Source organism: Prunus mume, linkage group LG2 (genome assembly GCF_029339155.1).
Source record: "Prunus mume cultivar Tortuosa linkage group LG2, ASM2933915v1, whole genome shotgun sequence".
Lineage (NCBI taxonomy): Eukaryota > Viridiplantae > Streptophyta > Magnoliopsida > Rosales > Rosaceae > Prunus > Prunus mume.
This window is the reverse complement of record NC_142699.1, coordinates 12336526-12364231: the sequence shown is the minus strand read 5'-3', so window position 1 is coordinate 12364231 and position 27706 is coordinate 12336526. Positions and strand designations below refer to the sequence as shown.

The following is a 27706-nucleotide window of genomic DNA, read 5'->3' as shown; positions in this document are numbered from 1 at the left end:
AGTAAGTAATAATAAGGTCCCTAAGTAACAATTGGTAACTCTTGAAAAATAAACAAATAGAAATATACTCTAACAGAAATATGATCATGTCGGCTTGTCATGGTTCAAAATTGAGCACAATAGGATACATTTTTGAAAAGCACAATCCAACTTTAAATTGCAAAATCTTACACTACTTGAGACATTTTTCTTGTTGCGTCTTCTAGGGGAGGAGAGATCACCGCTCGCAAGCTCCCCCGGGACCGAGTTTTTTAGTCAATTTTCACGGATGAGTAGATGAGCCTTGTGAACCAAAAGCAAGCATAAAAGCCGATGGTACCAGTGAGCACAAAGAATGCGTAAGAAGCAATGAGCATGTATCCGAAGTATAACATCCCTGAGACCAGCTTTGTGATTTCAAGCTTTGTGAAGAAGTAGAATGTGGCGTAGAGGAACAGGTACACCGCTGACGAGCCCGACGTCAGGTACGACCTCCACCACCACAAGTAATCCTCGCTGCACAACTGGAAGTAGCAGAGCACGATGGTTATCTCGGCACATGTGACGATGAGGATGATGAACACCAAGAAGAGGAAGCCAAAGATGTAGTAGAACTGGTTCAGCCATATTGAAGTGAGGATGAAGAACAGTTCAATGAAAACCGCTCCGAATGGGAGGATTCCTCCAATTAGAATCGAGAAAACTGGGTTCATGTACCAGGCCTGTTCTGGGATCTGCCTTGGGATTTTGTTTGTCTTCACAGGGTCCTCGAGTGCTGGCTTCCTGAACCCAACATAGCCTCCAACAAATACAAGTGGGACTGAGATCCCGAACCATAAAAAGACCAGGGCAAACATTGTTCCAAATGGGACAGCTCCGGATGATTTCTGGCCCCAAATCAGAGTGTTTAAGACAATGAAAATGGCAGAGACAACTGCTGGGAACATGACTGCAGTCCTGAAAGAAATTTTCTTCCATTCTGTCCCTTTAAACATCTTGTATAAGCGAGCAGAGGCATAACCGGCGAAAAGTCCCATGAAGACCCAAAGCAAGAGCATGGCTGTCATAAGACCACCTCGGTTAGACGGGGAGAGGAAGCCAAGGACAGCAAATATCATTGTCACAAGTATCATGCCAAAGAACTGAACGCCAGTTCCAACATATACACAGAGCAAGTCAGAGTTATTTGGAGCCCTGAAAACATCCCCATGGACAAGCTTCCATCCAGTCTCTTCTTGTGCTTCTTCCTGGGTCTCAAGTTCATTATACTTGGAAATGTCACGGTAGAGGGTTCTTAGCATTATCATTGCTACCATGCCAGAAAGGAAGAGGACAATCATCAATGAATTGACAATTGAGAACCAGTGGATTTGGTCGTCACTCATCAAAAGATAAGCATCCCATCTAGAAGCCCACTTTACATCACTTTCCTAAACAATAGACATGAAAAAAGCAGCTCATGAGAATACTAGCAAGTGACAATGCATGTTCAATCACCATTGGCATCAGGGATATTCAGTTAAATGGAGGACATTAAGAATAAGAGTTACATTTTAAGTTAAGGAAGCTCACCTGGAATTCTACATCATAAGTAAATACAATTTCTTGCTTCTCCGCAACTTCTTGAGGAGAGTTAGAATTGACAACAGTGTGTTTCGAATGGGGGTCACAGGTGGTTAAACGAGTCTTTGCATCATTCCATTTACCTTCATACTCGTGTTTAACACTGAAGACATTCAACAGCCACAAACATATCATCAATTGATACTTAAGAAGAAGATTCAGCGGGAAGGAATCATTTAGTGGAACAGGAAGAGCTGGAAAACTGACCTGAATGGTTTAACCTCAAATCCCACAATTCTTGCTGTTTCAGTTTGCGTATCTCTATGGTACTTGACAGTAAATGCCAAGTGGTTGTGGATAAAATACTTTTCTTCCTTGCTCTGAGAACAATAACGTTGAGTAAGCAAGAGAAAACCATAATAATACCCAAACAAAAAGTTATTTGGTGCCAATGAACCATGCACATACCCCAGCATAATGGCCTTTGAGCCCAACATGAAAGCCAAGCTGGTAAACAGTAGGAGCCTCCTGATCTGGCCTTTGAATGGGTACAACTAGGGGCAGATTATCAAGGATCCTATCACAGAAAAAAAAAGACTTTCAATAAGAGATGCAACTTCCTCGCATATATATATTTAGTATAAATCATTTCAAGTGTCTGAAAAGTACATGTTCACACGATACTCATCATCTATCTTCTCTTTAAACTGCTTCACAGTTTTGGCATCAGGAGTAAACCGACAGACAATATTGCACATCTGAGGCTCCCTCATTTTAAACTGCACAGTATCCACAATGAGTTAAGGACCACAGGAGAAACAAGCAGCCTGAGAGTTATACAAGTACAATAACACTAACCACATAGGGGGAGTTTTCAATACGGTCACCACGAAGTACTTCCCCAAGATTCTCGGCACTGTCCAAAATTTTGTCGGGTCGACAGTAAGGGAGAGAGTAAAATGAGTATGGAAGCTGAGTCTTTGTAGATGTCAGTTTGTTCACTTTCACTTTCAAATCATCTCCCTGCATTTACAGATCCAAGAGGGCGAAATTAACTCAAATATCATAACATTGTCTAACAGAGTTTCCTCACTCTGACTCAAAGTCTTTTGCTTCTCAGTCAAGTGAAGTAAAACAACCACAAATGCCCTATCTAACTTATGAGAAATAATTCAAATTTCATAAACAGCATTGGTAATCCAGTGAAACCTAAATGACGAGCTCTTAGAGTACTTGCTTAAGGCCTATACAGATCGACAGCAGCTCGGACCTCCCGAGATCTGATGTGTTAGTTTCAGCCGCATATTACTCTCAAAATTACATTGTTCCACGCATTCAAGTAACCCTCAAACACAGCCTAAGCAAATTCTAAGAAAAATGGAGGGCAAAGAACTCACATCAAAACGTATGAATCTCAGAATTTTAACTACGATCAGGCCAGCTGCGCTACATCTAAGTTGAATTGATTAAATTGATTCAATATTCCAATAGTATCCAACTCAATTAACGAAAAGCTATTATCCGTTCATTTTCCTCCATTTTCTCGACGGCCAAACAGACGAAAAACCAACACTAGGTCACATGAATACAGATCCAAAAAGCGAAATCACAGATCACTCATTTCATATTTCATACACCGACATATCCAATTTACACAAAACATAAAGTGAAAGATAGATTTGTCGGTGATCGAGAGCTGACCTTGATGAAGTCCTCAGGAGCGACTCCGGGGAGGTAAAAGGACTGAGCGCCATGGATGAGCAGTAGAAAGATCGTCAGTGTACGTACTGCCTTGGATCTACGAGTCTCCATGGCCTCTGACTGAGAGAGGGAGAGAGAGCGAGCAGAAGGCTGTGTAGATCTGGAGGAAATGTTTATTGGTTGGTGTTTATAGTTCGCTTCGTATTTGTCTGTCGCGTTGCGTGAAAAGAAAATAACAACGACCAAAAAAAAAAAAATTATAGTTGATGAAGAAAAAAAATATTAAAAAGGGAACAAAGAAGGAGAGCGGAAGCTTAGAGAGAGAGAGGGGGAGGGGGGGAGGACTTGGAGTCTGTCCGGTGAGATCTGGTGCGGTGACGCTGTGAATGCTTGTTTTGATTGTGCCACGTTAGCCTTTCGCTGGATATTTCTGTGATTTACAAAAAGCAATTGTAGATTCGGCCCACAGAGTATAAAAGCCCAGCCTAGATTATTATCCAAGTTTGTCTTGACTGGATCTTTTTCCTTTTTGTACACAATTGCAATTTGCAACAGATCTCTTTTCTTTTACGCAACGACATGTCGTTTGCAATGTGTTTGTCAACTATATTGCATATAACGTGAAACAATTGCACATGCTATTTTAGCTCCCGCACCTTAAATTTTGATCTGAATCTGGACACGGGCAAATAGATCAGTGGGATGAATCCAAGATTGACCACCATTTGCTGCACTACACAAATTTCCTTTTCTTTATATATAAGGGACATAGAGAAGTGAGATTCAAATCTAAGACCTCAAATATCGAGATAAATGCTCTTAACCACTTTGAGCTACGAGAATCTTGATTCCACAGATTCGTTTCCATCCCTCTTTATCTTTTTTCTCTCTCTTTTTAATTTTTCCTATTTTTGGGTTTGTGTTAGCATTATGGGCCTGCCACATAGGGCAAGCCTGCGAGGATCAAAGTTTAGGCTTGGGCCTTTACATGGTGCTGAAATTTTCTGTGAAGAGGTAGGCTAAGCCCAAAATATTAGAAAAACCTAACAAATGGAGGTTGCCTTGCCAGTGCCACCTTCTAGAAGGCCTTGTAGAATATTGATGAGACTTGGGTTACCAATACCATTGGTTCTGCACAATGTCCTTTGTTCCCTTCATCAGGTCAAGGATGTTCTGTTCTGTGCATGAATAAGGCATCCACTTGAATAAAGCGGGGGAGGATAAGTATCGTTTAGTTGTCAATTTTCATAAGAGTAATGGCTGAAGTGGACATCACCACACCATCTAACTTTGTACCAAAATAAGAAGAGGAATATTGCAAGTCACTCTCACTACTTGATGGAGGAGGGAGAGAAGGAGATAGCTAGAGAGAACCCCACTTGGTTTTGGTTTCTATTTTAAGATTTGCACAACCTCATAGAAAATTATATTGCATTAATTTTGAGGTTGAATTTTCTAGCTGTGGCTTTTTGGTGCTAGTTCCTACTTGCAATGGTGGGGTCGATCTTTCATTTTAAAGTGAATATATTAGCTTAGTAACATGCATAGGTGGTCCAAATCAATTGTGGAATTATGAAGTGAGTTGTAAATTCAAAAATTTTAAGTTCAATTCTGATGAGTTGAATAGTATTGAGATTTACTTAATACATGTGGTTTGTGATCAATTGCACTTATTAAGAATTTACGATTAGAGGCCGAGTTATGTGTGGATCTGAAGTGGCGTTAGTTCCAACCTAAAAACAAAAAAGAGAAGCAAAATTTCATATTGAGTGGAATGCTTGTGGTGGAGTTAATTGTATTGTAGCGTGTGGACATGAGGGAGGGAAAAAGAACAGAGGTTGATATGTGGGTAAGTAAATGTCGAGCTTTAAGAGCATAAAACCTGGACAGAATCTCTAATGTGTACCCAAATAGCACCAAAAAACCTAAAACGTGCAACTTATTCTTCAAACACACACGAAGGGGTTGGCCATAGAGGGTCACATTTGGTCCCCCACATCGGCTTTTTGCCAAGCAAAAGCACAACCCCCTCACTCACCCATCTCCTCCTACCCAATAAACCTATTGTTCATTTGGAATTGGGACCCAATACCCTCTCATCTTTCTTTCCAGTATCCATCATTAATTTATGATGGTAGGGGCTCACAGCTCACGCCTAATAATTTCCTCTTTAGAGTACACCCACGAGTTTACATCATTGACAAATATATGTCTTAGAGTTTTGATATCATCAATTGTGTACGAGTTTAACCGTATGTAAAGTTTAAAAATCGCTATAGTCAATTGTTTATGAGTTGTTATAATCAATTGCTTATAAGTGTAAATGTTGATGTATGTAAAGTTCAAAATCCGCTACAATTAAATTGCATGAGTTGGGTTATGTTATAGTTATTGTTCACGAGTCTAACCACTAACGTATGTAAAGCTTAAAATTCGCTACAATCAATTGTTCATGAGTTGAGTTCTGTTATCACGAGTCTCCCGTTGATATATATGAAACCCAAAATCTCCCCTGGCCCACACTAGGTTTAGCAAACTAGATGACTCAACTAATAATGAATTCAATGGGTAAAGAGGTGAATTCAATAGGTTCCTTAAAGAATTGAAAAGGTTTTTATTTTGTAGAAACACATTAAAGGATAAAGATGCATAAGTAGTTGAGGACTGGTACAATGATGAAGCAGCAGCTGTAAAGATGTGAGAGAATTGGGGTCCTGCTGGTGATTCTGAAAGCTTCTCCTCCCTTGTCCAAGAAATTAAGCAAACATTTAAGGGGACTGATTACTATTGTACAACCTAAGGTCCCAAGCTCAGGCCCTATGGATGAAAAAGGGACCCTGTAGCTGAATAAAAATTGACCAATTTGACCGGGAACATGGCTCACCATGAAGCTTGAAGACGCCTATATCTGACTTGCATATTTACCCCTCTCCACTGACAGGGTAAATACTAGAATTTACAGTGTTTGTCTAATTGACTAAATGGGCAAGGCTGTAAAATAGTGCAAGTTAGGTAATTCAACTAATAAGTTTGACCCATTTTTCCAGTTTTTGACTTGGACAAAGTTTTACCAAATGACCATGAAATCTCTACATGTGTAAAATCTAATTTTAGTATTTATCGTGCACTCGAGGTTCGGTGTTTGTATTTGTTATTTCACAGTACCACTATATACTTAGTTTCCGGCTGTTGGAATGGTCAAACAAAGATCCCACGACCCGGGTGTAGGAGATTCTGATTTGGAGTCTTTGGACATGTTATTATGATTTATACATATATTTTGCCTAACCAATAATATTTTGATTATCTCATAAAAAAATCTTATAGGAAATTATGAATTGCGAGGTCTTTATCCAGAAGAAAAAACGTAGCGACCAGCAAGCCAGCCATTCCTATTCTTAGATTTGGGGGTTCCTCATCTTAGCTACGCGTCAAACGGCAGGAACATCCACCCTCGCATGGACCCCACTATCACCCTCCACGATCCTTCCCCGGCGCGTAAAGCAAGATCTGCCGGGAAGGCTGACGACGGAGGGACAATAGAGGTAAAAAGTATAAAAGAGCAGGGTCAAAATAGTCCAGAAAAGGGTGGCGTGCTTTAACGGCATAAAAGCTTCTTAAAAGTCCTCTGAGCCACTCTGTAACAGTCCCCTACTCTCTACACACACACACACTAGACCCAAACACACTTTCTCTCTCTAACTTTCCCTCTCTCTCTGTGTCTCTCTGCTTTTTCTTTTTTGTTATTATTTTCTTTCGCTGCAAAATTTAGCAGAGGAGGAGAGAGGAGGAGACAGCTGCGTCAGAGCCAAACCGATCAGATTATATATCAAACATCATCGAGTCATTGAGATTTGCGCCTTGGAAAATCACATAAAGAAACGAGAGGAAAATCTTTAGCGGATCAGGGGTGAATTAAAGTAAAGGCGGCGAGGATATATTATGAGCTTTGCAGACTGAGGGGGAGAGAGAGAGGAGAGAGAGAGAGATAAAACAGAAGCTCTTCATAAAATCCTCTGATGCAAAAATTACAACTTCCAAGCAATTCTCTCTCTTTTTGATTTTTTTCCTTTTGGGTTTTGGGTTTTAATTTATGGGGTATGAGTGATTTGGTTGAAATAGTTGTGGTTTCATCAATGTCATCATAAAGGCTTGAAATGAATGGGAGCAAGAGCGCAAAGGTCGAGGCTTTGCTATAAGGCCAGGGCAGGGCTTGTGTCGGTCCAACGTTTCTGCTGGTTGCGTGATTTACAGAAAGAGAGAGAGGGGGGAGGAGTGAGAGAGAGTGAAAGGAAGAAGGAGAGGACCTCTAAAGAAGCGCCATTTTTGGTCTCGGTATTTGGTTTTGTCCTCAAGAGCGACGAGGGGGTTTTGTCTCTGTTCAGCTGAGCTGAGCCTCAGGACCCGCCATTTTAGAGAGAGAAAGTTGGCATTGGCCGCAGCTTCATCAGACTCTGAAGAAACGGAGGCTACGTTTGTGGAGTAGCAGTACTTGTCTATAGGTTGTTTGTTACCGTAACTTCTGGTGGCTTAGAAATTTATTTTGGGGTAAAAATGAAGTTTATGAAGTTGGGGTCCAAGCCTGATGCGTTTCAAGCTGATGGGAAGTCTATCAGGTAAATATGGCTTTTCAAGTTTTGTTTTTCCACAAGCCTTACTCAGTAGAGCCATTTAGTTTTTTTTTTTTTTATTTTCCTCTGCTTTCGATGCTCTGCGCTGAATAGGGTTCCCTTAGATTCTGAACTTGAGGTCTTCTTCCTCCCCCCTCCCTTTCCTCTCCTCTTTCTCTTTTTTATCAAAATTATTTTTCCCCTTAAAATTGTGAAATTGTTCTTTTTCGTTTCGCAATGCGTATATGTTTGAGGTCTTCTTTGTATAAGCATGCTCTGTTTTGTACATAAATGGTGAAATGCTTCCCTTGTTCATTTTTGTTTCGCAATGCATATATGTTTTGGGGTTTTCTTTGTAAAGTAAGCTCTGCTTTGTACATAAATGATGAAATGCTTCCATTGCATGGTGAAGAAAGGGTGAAATTACTGTTAGGTGGTGATTTATATACCTCAATATACAGAAAAAGTGAAGGATTAACTGCCACCATACAAGAAAACACCCCCTTTTATTTTCTTGGATAAGATATACAAGAAACTTTTTAGGAGATAATAAATAAGAAAACAAAGCAAGAGATGAAGAAGGCACATGGGCGTTTTGTGTTGTTATTATCATTGTTTTTCTCTTTTTTCTTAAAGTATTGCAATTTTAATTGTCGAGAGTAGGGTAAAGGGAGTTGGGGGTATCGAAGGGTTTCAGGGGGTGGTCCAGCCTTGGAATGTCACTATTTTAGTTGAGTTTGTGGTCCAAATGTGGTAAAGTCATATGAGGTACCCAAGATCTGTAATCATCACTCTGGTGAAATCCTGCCTGTAAATGATGACATGGGTTCAACCAACCCTTTTTTTATTTTTATAAAAATCTTTAAACAAGCTCACTTGGTGATTATATCTCCAGTTGATTTAGTAGCATTTTATGTCAAACAAATTATATGTGAAATTTGTCTTCTGGTGCATCGTTTTTCCTTCATCTGATTAAATATGCAAATGACTGGAACTTTCTTAGGTCTTGCATGTGCCGGTTTCATAGATGCAAATTGTATTGTTAGGTTGAAAAGAGTTAGATGCATTGGTGAATTAGATGGAATATTAAAACATGGACTACATGACAGTTTGTTGTCCAACTGTATTACTTCATGGCAGTATTAATTCGCTGGTAGTTTCAATTACAACTTTAAGGGATTTTGAATATTGTGCTACAGCATGCCATCTTGCCTTATCTAATTTGAAGTCTATAACCTGACTGGGGTTTTTGAATTTGCACAAACCAGCTTCTCATTGTAAAAATTTACTAAGAACAAGATTGAAAAGCTTGATGCATTAACCCAGTAACCTAATACCTCCAAACTGGTTTTAAATTCAACCTATTGAGCCTTTTGTTGTTGTTGTTGTTGTCATATGCATCCAACTATGAAGATATTTTACATTTGCATGCCTTCTTATAGTTTTCTACCGTCCTTGTGTCTATGTGATTAACTGATTTCATATGTTCATGCAGATATGTGTCATCTGAATTGGCAACAGATGTCATTATAAATGTCGGGGAAGTGAAGTTTTATCTTCACAAGGTACTTTTTCCTTGCCACCCTTTTTCGTCAAATGAGATGATTATTTTGTTATACTTGCATCACGTTTGTTTTGATATTTTGGTGTCATATATGCATATGAATATTCTTAAATTTTATGTTCCTTTGAACAAGTATAGCAGTTTTCAGATTTAAAATGTGGGTGCTCATTATTGAAATGATATATTCCTTTACTAAAATTACTGCTGCTTTTCTCTACCAAAGCTTGCTATTGTTAACTCTATTTTTCTTTCAGTTCCCTCTCTTGTCGAAGAGCAACCGCCTGCAAAAACTAGTATCTAAGGCCAATGAAGAGAATTCTGAAGAAGTTTACATGGTTGATTTTCCTGGTGGGCCAAAATCTTTTGAAATTTGTGCAAAATTTTGCTATGGAATGACTGTTACTCTCAATGCTTACAATGTTGTGGCTGCTCGTTGCGCTGCTGAGTATCTGGAGATGACTGAGGATGTTGATCGCAGTAACCTAGTATTCAAAATTGAGGTTTTCCTTAACTCGAGTATCTTCCGTAGCTGGAAAGATTCCATTATTGTTCTCCAAACCACCAAACCTCTTCTGTCATGGGCTGAGGATCTGAAGATTGTTGGAAGATGCATAGATTCAGTTGCTTCTAAAACATCTGTAGACCCTGCCAACATCAGCTGGTCCTACACATATAACCGAAAACTAGCAGAGACTGATAAAATTGTGGAAGAAGGGATGAATTATCGAGTTCCCAGGGATTGGTGGGTTGAAGATATATGTGAGCTGGATATTGATCTCTACAAGCGAGTTATGATTGCTGTGAAATCAAAGGGAAGAATGGATGGTGCTGTTATTGGGGAGGCCCTGAAAACTTACGCAGTTAGGTGGTTGCCAGATTCTGTTGATGCACTGGTTTCTGATGAGCATGCCTTGAGGAACAAATCTCTGGTAGAAACAATTATTTGCTTATTGCCTTCTGACAAAGGTATGGGTTGTTCATGCAGTTTCTTGCTGAAACTTTTGAAAGTTTCTATTTTGGTTGGAGCTGACTACTCATTGAGGGAGGATTTGGTGAAGAGGATCAGTTTGAAGTTGCACGAAGCTCGTATTATTGATTTATTGATCCCAGCTCGATCTCCTCAAATTACTATATATGATGTTGAATTGGTTCAGTCTGTTGTGAATCAGTTTCTGATGCATGAAAAATGTAACTGGAATTTGGATGTGGTTGAGAAAAATGAAAAGGGGAGTGGTAAGTTTATCTTAGGGCATGGATCATTGTTGAGTGTTGGTCGACTGATTGATGGGTATCTTGCGGAAATTGCACATGACCCAAATCTTAACCTCTGTAGTTTCATAGACTTATCACAATCGATTCCTGAGTCGGCAAGGCCCATTCATGATGGATTGTACAAAGCCATTGACATCTACCTGAAGGTACGCGCATTTAAGCCATGTCCAGCTACGTTTTTTATTCTCTTGATTTTACTCCATGCTTTTATCTTCTCACTAGAGTTGCCTTGTCATGCTTCTGAGATTCAAGTAAGAGGATAGGATTTACCATTCTCTTTCAGACTATGAGATGGTCAAACGTTGTATGGTCCCAATAGATCAGAACCTTATTTGATGCCTGTTGTTTATGAAAAATAACTTTTCCTTGCAACTCCCAGCCATGTAAAACCTTTTGGATTTCTCTTTGTTCTGTCTCGTCCGGATGTGGATAAGATATTATTCACATTACATGCATGTTTAAAGCATTCCATATTCTATGCAGAGGACACACACCACATGACTTAAAATTTAGGCCATTGAGTAATATAAAGAGAAATGAGGGAATGTAAATCCCTGCAATAAGGCTCTTATTTATTTATTTATTGATCATAATCAATTGTAATGACAGCCGTAGAATAGGGAACCAGATTAGTTGATTGGTGGGAAATATATACAACCCTTACTGTGTTAGTGAAATATTTACATGAATACTGATTAGTTGTTTTGTCTCCAGGAGCACCCTAGTTTGACAAAGGCTGAAAGGAAAAGAATAAGTGGATTAATGAATGTCAAGAAACTGACAATGGAAGCATCGATGGATGCTGCACAGAATGAGCTGCTTCCACTCCGAGTTGTTGTTCAAGTTCTCTTTTTTGAGCAGGTAAGATCTGCAGCTGGCCTTCGAGCTGCTAACAACCATCCCAGTGATGCTTCGCTTTCCAGGACAAATTTGGATGAAGAATGTGACAAGACGGCGTTGGCAGAAGAAGAGAACTGCAAACCTCTGGGGAAGCATATGAGCGAAATTAAGGTAACTGAAGAGTTCCAGAAGAATGGGAAATTGGGCAAGAAGAACAGCAAAAACAGTAGAAGTGGTGTGCAATTGTTGCCATCTAGGTCAAGGAGAATCTTTGATAAATTATGGTCTGTGGGTAAGGGGCAGCATGTAGAGAACAGGAGCTCTGAGACATCTGGGAGTTCTCAGAGTCCAACTTCAATTGTTCCTGGTGATGCAAAGTCCGTTTCATCTTCAAGACACAGGAGGCATTCTATCTCCTAGAAAGGGTGACTTCTGAGCTGCTTAGAATTGAATGAGTCGGGAAAGTTCCAACTACCAAGTGTACAAAGGGGTAGAATTTGTTGTAGCTGATGATGATCTATCATATTGTCCTTCTATCTACCATATATTATTTTAAAGGGAGTTCATTGTAGTTAAAATTTGTGTGCCTTGTCTAACATCCTTTGGTTCCACTTGTAAAATTATGTGTTTTTGTGCTAAGTGCTAGTTCATTTGGATTTAGAGATCTCAGATCATTTCTTTTCTTTCATTGTCATCAGACAATCATGCCACTATCTTAATTCCACAGAAATTATCTGAACTGAAATTTCAAGTGAAGAAAATTATATTTTTCCAGACTTTTAACATGTTATGTTGTTAAACAGCTAGCATTCGATCGGGTGATTGTTTGTATGATTTTAAAAGATGTTCCATGTTTATCAAATCTCTCCTGTTAATAATAAAAATAAAAATAAAAACCTCACTTATTAGAGATCGTTGTGAGAGAATATTCCCCTGCAACTAGATGCATGATAACAGAATATATGAGGGACCATTTCACTTGTAGATGAAATATTAATTTGAGATTAATTCGGAATAAATAAAGGATGAAATTGTAAATTCAAATTCATCAAATATAGAAACTAACGTTCGATTTCCTTTTGAAGTTCGAGTTTTTGACTTTCTTTCCATATCCAGTCATTGATTGACCCAATCGTATGAGAAGGAAGCCATAGCCATTAGAGCGAGAGAAAGATGAAAGTCGCTGGCAGTCACAGAAGCACCATCTTCATCGCGATTGCTCTCTCCCTGATAGTGAATCTGCTTCTGCTACCAGTCACTGAATCAGCGCAATGCAAAGCATGGCTCGTCCAATCAATCCCCACCGACATGCCCGGTCTTCCTCGTGTCCCTGGCGTCCTCTCCACCGGTGACATAAATTTCATCGCTCAAAAATCAAAACCCAATAAGCAAAATCTTCACTTGTTTTGATTGTAATTCGTTGTGTTCGTAATTTGTGCAGGGGATGTGCTTAAATGGTTGGCGTCGAACTCAACAGAGAGACTGGACGTAATTGCTCAGTACTGGCAGTTGGTAGCGCACCCTGAAGATCCTCGCTCTGGGGATTTTGGGTACTCAAAAGAGGATTTGCAGAGATTTGGAGCTCAGGAAGGTGCTTCTGTTTATAGCGCCTTGGAAAATGCTGCAGATCGCAATGTTACTATCAGGTTACACCTTTGCACTTGCTTATTAAGCCATTGCTAAAGAACCCACATGCCATTTCTCAGAAAAAGTTTTAAGATTGTAGCTAATTTATGTGTTGATTAATTTAAAGTGATTATATTGTTTGCGTTGTTGATAATGTCTTAGCCTTTTAGGCTACTTTCACACTCAGGTGTATATCCTGACTATACCACAGAACCAACCAACCTTGCTTCAGGAAGGCCTAATGTAAAGAATGTGACTTTACTGCTTAGTGATTGGTGGGGATCAGGCATAGTCCATACTAAAGTCTGGATATCAGATCGACGAGATGTCTATATTGGATCAGCAAACAATGACTGGAAATCTCTCACACAAGTATTTTGTGAAACTTTGCTACTTTTGCAAATTTATCATGTTGCTTTGTATAGTTTACTTTTCCATTTAAGATGTACTTTTATTAAATGGTTGCAGGTGAAGGAACTTGGAATTTACTTGGTTGATTGTCCAAAAATAGCCAGAAAGGTTGAGACCTACTTTGACAACCTATGGAAGCTTGCGTCTCTTAATTCTACAGCTCACACAACAACAGTATCAGATCAACAGTGGCAGATCGATAGACAAGTTCCTTGCTGGTCACATTTTGTGGAGTATAAAGCGAGGTGTAGGTATGTTTTGAGGCTGGTAGTTGGAAACTGGTTCAATTCTAGTTTACAATGCTGGATATTCATATAAAGATATTTGTATTAAGTGTCTGGATACTTTAGGTATTGTCTGTGTTTGCAATTTAAGTATGATGACTTGTATAGTTATGTCACTCTCACTGCAGTTCACCTCTTCCTGGATCTGTGGAGACTCACCATGTAGCAGGATATCCTATAATGTCAGATCCATATATGTTCAAATTGCCACTCCAGACTCCTGGATATAATGATTCAAATTTGCAACCCCAATCCAGCTATCTCTCTTTTGCTCCTCCAGAGGTAACTTGGCAATATCTAACTTTTTCTTTTCTTAAATGTAAGTTTTGGTTCTCTTTGTATAATTGTAAATGGAAAAGTCAGTTGGTCATATATTTTCTTTATATAGTCTATCAGTAGTGTTAAGGTACACGTTCTTCATTTTGTGTGTATTTGACTTGCGTCCCAACTTCTCTTCTTTATCCATTTTGACGGCATTTGGGGTCTGCAGCTATCATTTGGTAGGTATCAGGCTGATGAACAGGCATGGATAGAGACGATTAAATCTGTAGGACTTGGAGGGACTGTTAGGATTAGTACCATGGACTGGCTTGGTCAGTCCCAATATTTAAAGCAAACAGTTTATTGGGCATCCCTCTCCTCTGCAATATCAGAGGTAAACTCTTCCACTGTGACTGCTTCTCGTTTATTTTATTCAAGCTTTTCCCACTAATTAAAAGCTCACAAGACATATGAATTATATAATTCGCAGGTTGTCTTCTCGAAGAAGGCAACAGTGAAGATATTGGTAGCATACTGGGCACATTTTATCAACAGCACAGATCCGTACCTGAAATCTCTCCTCTACTCTAATGTTCTCTGCTCGTCATCCAAGTATAACAATTGTGCTGGGAAAGTTGAGATCAAGTACTATATAGTCCCAGGTTTCAACTTGACAGGACCTGCTGCCACTGCCAGTGGTACAGATACTGGAAATATATACCCTGGTTATACCCGGGTCAATCATGGAAAGTATGCAGTAAGCAATGTTCGAGCTCACATAGGGACAAGCAATCTTATTTGGGATTACTTTTATACAACGGCGGGTGTCAGCTTTGGAACATACAAGCCTGCCATTGTTTCTCAACTTCAAGAAGTCTTTGATGCTGACTGGGATTCTCCATATGTTGTGCCAGTTGAAGAGTTGGGGGAAGGTGGTAGTGCTTGTTCAAGCTGATGAGCACTTGCTTGAATTTCTTGTGCTTGGAGAGTTGCAAATCAATGGACAATGCCCTGAATATAGAATGTAAATGAAAGTGCTGGACGTATGTTTCTCTGGAATTAGGATAACATACAATTGGAAAATTAAACCTGAATAAAGACAGTCATTTTTTTCTCTATCTAAAATCTTTCTCACGGGTACCTGAACCTGACATGTATGTAGAGCTTTCTTTTTGTTGGAGAAGGTAAGATTATGCCCACCCAAACTTTTAACTGTGAAATGGATTTCCTTTCATCTCAAACAATTGCTCTATCTCTTGCTAATTGAGTAAACTGAATTTTTTTTTTTCCAGGAAAAATTTATGGGTATCCAAGCTATTGTTCATCATAACCATAAATTTTAGAATAGCAATTTTCACCCTTTACTTTATGTTTTTTTAAAAATATATTCAAACCTTAAAAAATTTCAGGCTTACCTCCAAAGTTTTTTTTTTTAAAGTCTAAAAAATATATATTTGAAAAAAAAAAAAGGATTAAGGATGGGCTCGTGGACCTTTACGCATGGCCTTGTGGGCCAAGTTCTATCTGGGCCCTTAGTGACGCTGCCCGTTTCGCCCATATCTACGCTAGAGAGGGACCCAAATCCAAATTGTGACCCAAACCAAGGCCCCGACCCACATTTTAGCCCGAGAAATAAGACGATCAGACTTTTATCTGCAGTCAGACAATCGAACGGTTGAGAGATTGTCTGATTGATGCAGCAACACTAGAAACGGTGCGCATAGTATCAGGGTTTTAGCTTAGCGAGAGACTGAAAACCCAGAGAGTGATTGCGAGAGCGCTGAAAAATAGCAGACACAGAGAGATGCAGAAAGCAAAAGCTTTTGAAGCTTTGAGGAGGTGTGTGAGCCAGAGAGGAAGCTCTCTTTCCCATCACAGAGCCTTTTCTGCTCAACCAAACTATGCCCAATATGATGATGTCGAAGACCTGGTCTCTCTCTCTCTCTCTCTCTCTCTCTCTCTCTGTAATGATTTCATTTCCGGACAAGCACCCATCTTTTTTTTTCCTTAATATATTCTACTTGGGTTTGGTTCCAATGCGTTCTTTCATTTGTTTATGAATGTAAATTCAGGTTACGGTTGAGGGAAGAGCTAAATCAAGAGCAGCCATTCTCAATAGACCATCTGCACTGAATGCTCTCAATAACGCTATGGTTTGTGTCCTTGATGTCTCTTCAATTTTGTTGCTTTCTCTTTTCTGGAGTTTGATTTTGAGATTTTCTTTCTTGCTTTTTATAGGCAGCTCGCCTGAAGAGACTCTATGAATCATGGGAGGACAACCCAGATATTGGATTTGTTTTGATGAAGGTATGATGTTGTTCCGTGCGAAAACAGTTTTTGGGTTTAAGGGCATCATGTTTTTTTTTTTCTTCTTCTTCCTTTTATCAGATTATTTAACTTCTTGCAATGTGCTGAGTATCACTATATAACACACTGTAGAATCATGGGGTAGGAGGGTCCTTGAACTCAACTCAAACTATTAGCCCTATATTTAAGTTTTGAGAACATGTAGTTACCTCTAATTTTGAATAAAATGAAATATTATGATGATTGCATCGGAAATATCTACTTTATTATCTCTTGAGAAAGACTTGCTCTGAGGTGCTACTTGATTTTTTGCGTTTTAAAGGGTAGTGGGAGGGCCTTCTGCTCTGGTGCAGATGCTGTTAGCCTTTATCAACTAGTGAATGAAGGTAACTCAGTCATTTTTTTTGGGGTGACAGTTTTATGCAATGCAGGCCTGTTTGCAGAGCATTTTCCTTCCTCTGGTCTTAAATGTTAAATATTTACATGGCATTGTTTGCTTTTTTTTTCAAATGCTTTGATACTGTGCAGGGAATGTTGAGGAATGTAAAAACTTTTTCGAGACATTGTATAAGTTTGTATATATCCAAGGAACCTACCTGAAGCCACATGTGAGTATTTACCTTTTTTACCAGTGCGCTTTATACTAAATTAGCCGTACTAGTATAATTGTATGATAGATTTTTAATCCAATATCACCACTTTTAATACATAATCTGAGTTGAAGGCTTGTAGCACACCCAGAGTTCTACATATGTTATAAATATAAAGAACAATTTATGCGTAGGAATGTTTTTTCAAGTTCCTATCGAAATTTAAATGTGGCTTTTGATGATCACTTGATCATATATGGTGCAGGTAGCGATATTGGATGGTATCACCATGGGAGCTGGAGCTGGCATTGCACTCCCAGGAATGTTCCGGGTGGTGACTGATAAAACTGTATGTGGCTGCTGCTTACTTTACGAATCAGTCTCACTAGATTTTGTTTTTTGTTTTGGTTTTTTTTGTTTTTTGTTTTTGGTTTTGAAGTGATTTCTTTCTTAAAACGAATAAATTGAACTATGTATTCCGAAAGACGACACCTATTTTAAATTCTGAGTATATCGTGTTACTGTTTTAAGCTTTGATTTGAAAGTAAAGCATTGAACCTTGATGAAGATATGAATATGGAGGAGAGGGAGATGGTTGATTGGTTTACTTATAACGACGACTGTTTTCTTGGAAAAGTCATGTCTTTTTGCTCTGGAATGATTTTCAAATTTGGAGAAAAGTCTTACGTGCCAAAGACCCTCCTAGCTATGCTTCTTAACACCTTCAGTGAAGCATCTTCCTATCTTCTGAAAAAGAAAACAACTCTTCATTTTTCTTTTCTACCTGACGTGTTTGAATGAGGTGTAGACTTTGTTTCAATTCTTTTCAACTGGGCTGCATTTCTGCAGGTATTTGTCAATCCAGAGACTCAGATGGGTTTCCATCCTGATGCAGGGGCTTCCTTTTATCTGTCTCGTCTACCTGGCTACCTAGGTAACATATACTTTGTAGATTTGAGATGTTCAGCCTTTATCATAATCTAAAAAGGATTATATTTGCCTCATGTTTTATGTGCTTCATTTTTTGCAGGAGAATACTTGGCTCTTACAGGAGACAAGCTTAATGGTGTAGAAATGATTGCATGTCGCCTTGCTACGCACTATACGCTAAACGCAGTTTGTTTGCACTGCACTTTATTCTTCTGCGCCCTTGTTTCAGTATTTCATTATTAATATGCATCTGATGATTATCAAAACTTTTCCTGCCAGAGACTTGCTGTGTTTGAAGAACGCCTTGGTAAATTAGCTACAGATGAACCTTCTGTAATAGAAACATCTCTTGCACAATATGGTGACCTTGTTTATCTAAACAAGAGGAGTATACTTTCTAAGTAATTTTCTGTCACATATTTCTTGGTACTGCAGCAATAACAATAAGATTTAACAGTTACAGAGAATTTATTTCTAGTGGCATTGATCCGTGCGTCTGACTTGCTTTATCTCCATTTTGTATGTCAACTCAGGCTTGAGGTTGTTGATAGATGTTTCAGCCATGACACGATTGAGGAAATTATTGATGCTTTGGTAAGCATGATATGTTCTTCTAAACCAAAAGGAACTTGTACCACAATCTGTTGATCGACTACATAACCATGCCATTATTGCTCAGGAAAAGGAAGCTGCTGATTCTTATGATGAATGGTGCACAACAGCCCTCAAGAAACTAAAAGAAGCCTCCCCCTTGAGTTTGATAGTTTCTTTGCGATCTGTGAGTTACCACTGGATAGCATGCTATAGAGTTATACCTGTATTGCTTTTATGCTATATGCTTGACTTTCACTTGTGCATGCAGATACGTGAGGGCAGATTTCAATCACTTGATCAGTGTCTGACTCGTGAATATCGTATATCCCTTAATGCAATTTCCAGACGGGTTTCTAGTGACTTCTTTGAGGTATGGGGTTTTCAAATTTTCATGTACTGAACATCTTTTAATCTGCTTTTTACATTGCCTTTGTTTCTATCTTCCCATAGGGTGTTCGAGCAAGATTGGTGGACAAGGACTTTGCACCCAAGGTAGTCTACTTTTATTCCAAAGAAAGTAACAATCTTTTTAAATCTTTTTTCAAATAGTGATCATATAATTGATTTTCATCCCAATTCTGCAGTGGGATCCTCCTAGTTTAAAAGAAGTGTCCAAAGACATGGTTGACTGCTATTTCTCCCCACTTTCAGAATTTGAGCCTGAGCTGGAGCTGCCCACAGCGTCACGAGAGCCATTTATGCAATTGACAGATTCACATAAAAAATGACACTGAACTTATGCAATGCTTTGTTTGTCGCGTTAGAATTCGTCCTTTTAACATACTCCTTGGAAATTATTTCAACGCATTTCTTTGTAATAGCATTGTATCATCTGAAAGTACAGGCTTTTTAGTTGCTATTAGCTTCGGGAGGACTTGTTATTTTTTGTTGGTCATACAATGAATATAAAGGGTTTTCACTTCTCAGACAATCATCAAGTTATCTTAGAGTGGTTTGGATCACATCCAGATCCAGAGGAGATATATTTATCACATTCAAACCTACAATTTCATCAAGTAAAACATACAAAACTTTGTAATGAACATGTCATGGGTCAAATTATGTAAGGATATAAAAGAAAAATAAGAGCACAAGCCCAAAGTAGACCGCACCTACCTCTAAAAGAAAAGGTCGTTTCTGTTTTCAGTAGTGTTTAGAGGGGTCGCATTTCGAATACTGATTCTTTAAAGAGAGAATTGTTTTTTAAGAGATTCTTTAAATATACAACTAGGTGTCCTGATAACATCTGGAACCAAAATATACAAAAACTGATGTGTACTAGCTGAAATATTCATCAGTCTAAAAGCAGGTGTTCACTCCACAACTATTCATTCACTCAACAAAACCGGGTCTCGAACTTTAAGCTTATGCCCATGCTGAAAAGCTCCTGGCACAATAGCTTCGCTCCATATGGTACATTAACCCGAACAAGGTCATCAGCAGAGTCGCAAATCCGGCAATGAGGACCCCTGATCTTACGGCCACCAGCGACTGTTCGTAGGATCACATAAGCCACATTTTTGCATTTCTGGCAAACATGCATTTGGGAGGAGTCACTAAGAGTGAAGAGGCGTTCATGTAAATTTGCTGAAGCTCCATGGGCTATAAGGCAGTCACGTTCCATCTCACCAAACTTGATCCCACCAAATCGCTTCCGATCTGCCACTGGCTGTCGGGTCAAAGGATGGACTGGCCCAGTGTTCCGAAACTTAACTTTATCTTCAGACATGTGAATCAAGCGCTGGTAAAATGTTGGGCCCATAAATATCAGGGAACGAACCATTGCACCAGTTGCACCATTGTATACTCTCTCATTTCCCCATCTTGAAAATCCAGCGCTGACATAGATATTTAAAATACATAAATAACGTTATTCCATTCAAGGGAGAAAATCAAAAACAAAATTTTCTTAAACACAAGAACAATTTGGGCAAGTAAATTCTGCTTGAATTTTTTCATGCAATTTACCAACCAACAACATTTAACTTGAAAAGCAACCGATAACTGAAAATGAAGGGCCAACATTATTGTACTTAGCAACGTAAAAGCAAATACACCACAATAAGTTTTAGGCAGTGAAGTTATGCAAGGTCTCATGGCATATACTCAAGACAACACAGTGGAGAAAACTTCTTTTGTATAGCAACAAACATACAATATAAAAATTCAGACAAACCATGCATGGAGACTCGGCACTATTTTCTATGGACACAAGAAGCAAATGTCTAACCACAGAACCGGGTATGCAACTCAACTCAACTCAACTCAACAAACTTTAACTCCAAGTAACTTACTCGCCTTTAATGCACCTCAGGAACATTACAGTCACATAGTCAAAAATTTCATATGGTTGTTAATTATACAATAACACTTTTCATCATTAAAATTGAGGAAAGCCCCATATTAACCCATTGCATGTCCATAGAGAGACATTCCAAAAGAAACAGCCATGGCTGAGAGTCTGAGAAGTAAAATGATGTCAGGGTGAAGTTGGACGAATGTCAGTGTTCAACAATAGTTCAGGCTCCCATAAAAGTGTGAAATGTGAAATTAAAGTGGACTATTTTAAGGTGCAGTTGAAGTATACAAGTCATGAATTAGAATGACTGAGTTACCTATGCAGTTGGTCTGTGATGTCATCAACAGAGAGCGTAGAGAAAGGCGTTGCATATCTCTTTGAGCCACCACAGGCAATTCCCTTCCCCAAAGCAGCCTCTAGGAGTTGACCAGGAGTTTGTCGTGAAGGAAATGCATGTGGATTAATTACAATATCTGGAACCACCCCCTGTATTGTGAAAGGGAAGTTCTCTTGGGACTCCAGAAACCCCAGGACGCCTTTTTGTCCATGCATGCTTGAGAACTTGTCTCCAAGGCATGGAGAACGAACCTATTCAATTAATTACACAGGGAATTAGTGAATGGAATTCAGCTTTTTTAAAGTGAACTTAGTAAAAGCAATAGGCAGGCCCTTAGAACTATAATTTCAATGGCAGATTTACTTGCAGCAGATTACAGGCACATGCTGCCATCTTCCATTGTATACAGATCCTACATATTCTCGCAAACCATCTTAGTGTGAACCAAAATATGTAGTTGGACATGCATCTACATTTGTGCATGTGCAAGCATCCAAATAGATGTCCATGCTTTCATTAAATTAAGTTATGACATACATACCTGTCTTAGAGACACAACAGCAAAATTCTTTCCATCATCATTAGAAGAAAGTAGAACTTTCTGAACCATTCCCCTTTCAGTGTGCTTCAGTTTGATGCTATGATCAGCTCCTGATTCACTGCACCTCCCAATTATAATATCACCACTCTGCAAATTTGCACCAACATATGGAAAACCATCATCATCGAGGCTGTCAACACGTCCAAATTTACTTTGCATCTTTCCAAAATTGACACAATCATCAGGCTTCCGCCTTTTGTCCAGAGACTCCTTGTTGTCAACCTCAGCCTTGTAACTTCTTATGTGTTCAGATCGGAACATACCACGTTCCAATGATGCCCGGTTCATTACTATGCTATCCTCTTGGTTAAATCCTAAGTGGACATTGACTGCCACAATAGCGTTCTGGCCATTATAGTATTCAGGCTTTGGAACAATTCTGTTATGGCGTCCTGGTTTTCCAAGACAATCAGATGTCATTGTCTGGAAGAGTGGCCTCTGGGGGTAGTGCAGTTGGTGAGACAGAGTATCCACTCTGAGGTTAGGATTGGTGGTAGAAAAACCAATAGCTTGTTGAGAGTGCTTCTGGGCTTGGTATAGGACCCTCCGTGCGTGGTCGTGATTTGCATATGGGATAATGCCACAGCTTAAACCTAATAAAAATGACATGTCAAGTTCACAGTGTGTGAACTTCGCGGCTGATTTTCCCTTGTCTTCCATGAAAAGATACTTAATACCCCACGCAGTAGAGCAGTCTTCTTCTTCTTCTGCTCCAATGAGCTCGATTATTCCATTGTCAAGGAAATATTGGAAGGAACTTTTCCCCCCTTTGGATGATTTAACCTTGTTCAAATTCTCAACTACCAAGAGAGGGCGTAGGATCCTTCCAGCATCAGAAAATATGCGTACTTCTCCTTGGTGTACATCTCTCTTGATTTCGACCTGAGACAAAATTGTCACCAGTATTAGATACTCTATTATAATAACTGAGGTATCTATCATAAATGCATGCTAATTGCTTATTCGTAAAGAAAATCATTGTGTAAATAGCAGATGAACTAAATTGGTCATAATAACTGAATTATCCATCATATATACATGCTACTTGCTTATTAGTAAAGAAAAATCATTATGAATTGCAGGTGAATAAATTTACTCTAAAAACTGAGATATCCACCATAAATAAATGCTACCTGCTAACTACTAAAGATAAATCATGGTATAAATAGCAGGTGAATAAATTTACTCTAACTACTAATAAGCGAATAAACAGCAAAATTATAATCCCTAGTTAAAAGACAGAAGTTTCTTTTAACAGGAATTATAATTCACGATGCATCCAGCACTGGCTAGCTTCTTGGGAACCAAATCATATAATTCATGATGTATACCCTTGTAATTGAAGAGATGAAGTAACAGAAATAGGTTATACTAAAATACGAAATAGTTTCATAAACAATGCTCCTAATGCTGTGGTATAAGACTATCCACAGAAAGTCATCTTTATACATCGTAATTCAATTTGCCTGCCTAAACTGAAGCACAAAGAACTTACGGGCATTATAGCAAAACCAAAGCAATTTGAAATTTGAAACTTATCAATGCGATTGAACAAGAGAAAACCTGATGTGGCAACTTTTTCCTGCGACGCATCCTCCTTAGTTCCAAAACAAATGAGAGGGAATCTTCACAAACTCCAACCCAGTCTCCATTCAGAAAAACTTTATCCTTCCCACGCAGTGATGTAAAAGTATCATCCACCAATTTCTCCATGCCACATGTTAATAATTGGGGTATCAGAGATTCCAGTACATTTGTACTAACTAGTCCAGTGGTAGCCAAATTTTTTACAAGTCCACAATTCTCACCATCCGGGGTTGAGAGAAAGCAAACCTTACCCCAGTGAGAAGGATGCCTGCATCCAGAAGGTTCTATTAGCCACAATTACAATTTTCCAAAATATCTCCAGAACAAAAACAAAAATAGTAAAACCAGTTGAAATAAGTTGAAAGTTACTCACGGGTATCTGGCATCTCCAACCTTCCCTGTATATTGAACCTGCTGCCTTGTCTTCCTCATATCCACCATTGTCTGCAGCGGATTTGCTCGCCCAACTGTTGCAACTACACCAGACATCCTCTCCATCCTCTTGAAGGGATGACACCACGCTCCAGTTGAGAATGCTCTAGAAATACCATTAGTCACTATAGAAGCATCTAGATAGTGCTCTATCGGCCGCACAGCACGATCACCATAAAGGTCTCTCTGCAAGGCCTTTGCCATGCGCCTCCGTGCATGTCCAATATGTGCCTTGAGCTCTCGCTCTAGAAGCTCACCAGCCAAGTCCAACCTCTTGTTCCTAAAGTCATCCCTATTGTCACATTTCCTGCGGCCAGCATAGGCCTGTAATAGAGACTTTACCATATACCCAAGAAAGCGAGCCTTTTGCTTTAGGCCTTTCAGATTGGGGAACAGATACAGGCTAATGCATTCTTCCATACTTTCCCCAGGAGGAAATGCAGTTTTCCTTATCACCTCATCCACATATTTGAGGGCATTCTTCCCCCTACGGAACCCCCCATCTACTTTATCATTTAATTTATCTGCATCGCGAATAGAGGCAAAGAGTATGTTCGAGATGCTGGCATCTTCACTGTCATAATCAATCAGATTCATCACCTCTCTGTCTGATGAAACACCAAGGGCAAAAAACCATATCCACACAGGGATTTCCGTCGACATGAAGTAAACAGTAAGGACTTTCTCTACTCCTTCAATGTTTTCTAATTTGGAAATCCCGACTAGCCTAATTATTAGCCTATGCCTCTTAACCTCTGACCTGTATGCTACTGTCAATCCCTGATTATTTGTGATAAGAAGTCTCTTCAGACAGCTCTGTTCTTGTGCAATAAATGTCTGCATTATACATTGCACAGATGTCACTATAACTGTGTTTAACTAGATATAATACATTGCATAGCAGAGTCCACTTGAACATTTTAAAGGCACCAAATAACAAAGAACAAACAGAAAACTAGGAAAGTAATAAACTGACATTTTAAACAAATCATCTGAAACATACATTTCCCATCATAAATAATGAATTATCTGCATAACAGGAATTAAAGTAAGTTTTGGGCTCACCTTCTCTGCACCCTTGATTATGAAATAGCCTCCATGGTCAAAATCACAGTCTCCTTTCTCGAAGTCCTTCATCCAACACAAGTCAGACTTCACCATCACAGGGACACTACCAATTATAATGTCTCTGGTGTCTGTACTCAGAATTTGCTTATCAAGATACTGTGCTTTTCCAGTCTTAAACTTATCACTACTCACAAGCTTTTGAGTATATACCTGGCAGATTACAAATAACCATACATTAGTAGATGTTATGAAGTTGGGAAATAAAAAGAAATATTTTCAGATCATTGTTTCAAACTTGGCTGTCAACATAGAAACTGCACTAATTTAACACTAACAACCTAACCAGATTCCAGATAAGGTCAAGTAAAATTTCATGCATTTTACTGAAATAGTTATCAAATTCATTTACCTCAACAGTAATGTTCACTTTCATCTTGGATGCGTATGACATGTTTTGAAGCCGAGCATGCCTAGGTAACATTTTATACTCCTTTTCATCATCTGAACCACCCCAAAAGCTTGGCATACCAAGGGTAACCTTGCCAAACTTCACAGAAGCATATCGCCACTCACTCTCTCCCTTCTTTGATGGGTCATACCCAGGCTCAACTATAATCTCACCAAAAGAATCAAAGACCCTTTGTATACCATTTTTTATGAAGTCATTGTATGAGTTGATTTGATGACTAATGAGGCCATACTCGTTGAAGAAAGCTATTGCAGCTTCCTTACAAAAAATCTTCAGAAACCCTTCCCCCAGGTCATGTATGCTAGTCGAATAATCGTAATCATCATCATATCCATTATCATCAATATCCATGTCAGCTATATCTGAAAAGCTTTCTCCCTTGCTGCTCATACCAATATCTCCCTTGGCATCCGATGACGCCCCCATTGGATTCAAGTCTTTTAAGAGAGTGAAGGAAAAGAAGCTGAACAACATATATAATATCAAATTAGCAATCCAGTTATGAAACCAATTGGAAAAGAAAATAAGAATGAAGTTCAAATCTCTTGAACCCAAACAACATTAGCACTTATTTCAATAAGAATATAGCAAAAACAACATAGAAAAGGAAGGAAAAACAACTTTTTGAAGACCCCACATAAAACCTAACTTCTAAAACTCTAAATGTGAACCTTAACACATACATGTGAGATATGAGCTATCTTCTTCTACTATCCAATTTTGTTGTTCAAAAACATTGAATCGTATATTCCAGTTCTGCATATATTAATTATGTACTTACCGGTTACCAAATTTATTTCAAAAAAGAAAGAAAAAGAAATATGTATAACAGTGCATCTTATACATGTCATACTTTCCATACGAGTCATTATGTTACTTAGTGGCATTTCCCACTTGAAGTTGGAAAAACACCACCAACAATGTTAAACGTGCATATTCATTTACACCTTGTTTAAATACTTCAGTATTCAAACTCAACTCTCATTCATTCTGGAATATATATTCCCATAAAACCCATAAACCCATCTGCAGCAACTTATCCATGCAAAACAAATGCTACGGCCTCCTCCTATCTTATAAAATTTGTTTATGTTAAACAAAGTACATTATGAAGAAAAACAAGAACATTATTAGGGATTTTCGGTTTGCTTTGCACTACTCTTTGCCTTTTCCACGACACTGGAGAAGGGAAAGCAATACTTTGTTTAACAACTTTACCAAGCACCTATTTCAAAGACAAGTCAGAAAAAAAAATTTAAAATTATCTCATCCATGCTAAAACCCCAAGCTAAACAAATAAATTAAGAAAGAGAATACCTCCGGAAGTTATTTTACAAAAAATTAAAAAGGAAAGATCAAAATTTATCATTAAGAAACTTTACTCTTAACAGAAACACATGGAGAGAAGAAAATGTATAAATAGAGAGATAGATAAGTACATACAGTGAGCTTGATCAGAGTGTGTTGTAGAACCCTAAACCCCTGACTGTAAAAATGTTGGCGATGAACGCTCCGATTATTATGGTTTACAAACAATGCATGCGAGATTCTCGGATTTTCTTCGCTCTCTCACTCACTCTCACTGCGTTGAGCAAGAAAATGGGTCTCTGCTCTCTCTCTCTCCCCCTCTGTTGTGCTGTCCTCGTATGAGCAGGAGGAGACCATTTTTTGGATTGTAACGTTTCTCAGCTGCGAGCAATAAGAAACCAACTTCATCCTTATTTTGGGCTAATGAAAACAGCCCATATGAAATGGGCCACCTTGACCCGACCCAATTGTTGGGTCGTTGACCATGGTCTGATAGGCTATAGCTGACCTCATAAATAATTTTCGTATAAGAAAATACTTATATTAAAACAGTTTGTTTCAGAGAGTCCTTTTGGACAGATTTAGAATGACCCTTTCCCCTTTTTTGTGTTTGGAAAATTAAGTGATGCGAATGTATTGAAAGATCTAAACCTTCCACTTTAGAGCGGAACAGACATGGCCAAAACATATAAAGATCGGCACAGTCGCTCATAGGGACATATCTATCCGGATAGAGGATAGTCCCTCCTTAATTTCCCCTCTAACTCCTTACTTTTAGTCTTACTTGAGTGGTATTTTGTAGGGGAGTCTCACTCCCATTTTGCTTATTCTTTATAGATGTATAAGTTTACCTGGTTAGCACTTGTCTAACAGAAAAATTAAAAAAAATTGGGTTTAGCACTTAAAATATACATTAAGGTTTGAAAATTACCAGTTGTAGTAAGGAAGAAAAAGTCATCAAAACAATAATCTCTCTTTGTTTATAAAAGAAAGTGGCTTCATCACTACTCCTGGTTGCATCATGTCTCTGGTTGCGTACCCTAGTCAATGCCTAGACAAACCCGTATTTATTC

At 38.7% G+C, this 27706-nt stretch overlaps 5 protein-coding genes across 5 annotated transcripts; 3 read left to right on the top strand and 2 right to left on the bottom strand.

The window, feature by feature from the left end:
• Nucleotides 1-49: 49 nt before the first annotated feature.
• On the bottom strand, nucleotides 50-3710 carry LOC103320731 (transmembrane 9 superfamily member 8). The gene is made up of 7 exons (XM_008222449.2): nucleotides 3244-3710; nucleotides 2401-2565; nucleotides 2212-2321; nucleotides 2011-2119; nucleotides 1810-1922; nucleotides 1552-1705; nucleotides 50-1409 (listed from the first exon to the last, which is right to left on the bottom strand). The coding sequence occupies exons 1-7, from the start codon at nucleotides 3352-3354 to the stop codon at nucleotides 252-254; spliced, it is 1920 nt and encodes a 639-aa protein (XP_008220671.2). The 5' UTR covers nucleotides 3355-3710; the 3' UTR covers nucleotides 50-251.
• Nucleotides 3711-6882: 3172 nt separating this feature from the next.
• On the top strand, nucleotides 6883-12189 carry ENP (Phototropic-responsive NPH3 family protein). The gene is made up of 4 exons (XM_008222450.3): nucleotides 6883-7859; nucleotides 9349-9418; nucleotides 9672-10835; nucleotides 11404-12189. The coding sequence occupies exons 1-4, from the start codon at nucleotides 7798-7800 to the stop codon at nucleotides 11947-11949; spliced, it is 1842 nt and encodes a 613-aa protein (XP_008220672.2). The 5' UTR covers nucleotides 6883-7797; the 3' UTR covers nucleotides 11950-12189.
• Nucleotides 12190-12581: 392 nt separating this feature from the next.
• LOC103320733 (uncharacterized) lies at nucleotides 12582-15236 on the top strand. The gene is made up of 7 exons (XM_008222451.3): nucleotides 12582-12877; nucleotides 12971-13175; nucleotides 13326-13527; nucleotides 13624-13817; nucleotides 13979-14132; nucleotides 14341-14505; nucleotides 14602-15236. Exons 1-7 carry the CDS (start codon nucleotides 12703-12705, stop codon nucleotides 15064-15066), a joined length of 1560 nt encoding a protein of 519 aa, XP_008220673.2. The 5' UTR covers nucleotides 12582-12702; the 3' UTR covers nucleotides 15067-15236.
• Nucleotides 15237-15829: 593 nt separating this feature from the next.
• On the top strand, nucleotides 15830-19463 carry LOC103320735 (ATP-dependent caseinolytic (Clp) protease/crotonase family protein). Its single transcript, XM_008222452.2, has 14 exons — nucleotides 15830-16041; nucleotides 16184-16264; nucleotides 16350-16418; nucleotides 16741-16804; nucleotides 16947-17026; nucleotides 17274-17357; nucleotides 17858-17942; nucleotides 18039-18124; nucleotides 18218-18339; nucleotides 18472-18532; nucleotides 18618-18716; nucleotides 18801-18902; nucleotides 18983-19024; nucleotides 19117-19463. The coding sequence occupies exons 1-14, from the start codon at nucleotides 15916-15918 to the stop codon at nucleotides 19258-19260; spliced, it is 1245 nt and encodes a 414-aa protein (XP_008220674.2). The 5' UTR covers nucleotides 15830-15915; the 3' UTR covers nucleotides 19261-19463.
• A 236-nt stretch (nucleotides 19464-19699) lies between these two features.
• On the bottom strand, nucleotides 19700-27006 carry LOC103320736 (DNA-directed RNA polymerases IV and V subunit 2-like). Its single transcript, XM_008222454.2, has 8 exons — nucleotides 26769-27006; nucleotides 25266-25788; nucleotides 24854-25066; nucleotides 23730-24625; nucleotides 23333-23624; nucleotides 21710-22651; nucleotides 21148-21419; nucleotides 19700-20370 (listed from the first exon to the last, which is right to left on the bottom strand). Exons 2-8 carry the CDS (start codon nucleotides 25749-25751, stop codon nucleotides 19869-19871), a joined length of 3603 nt encoding a protein of 1200 aa, XP_008220676.1. The 5' UTR covers nucleotides 25752-25788; nucleotides 26769-27006; the 3' UTR covers nucleotides 19700-19868.
• Between the last annotated feature and the right edge of the window lie 700 nt (nucleotides 27007-27706).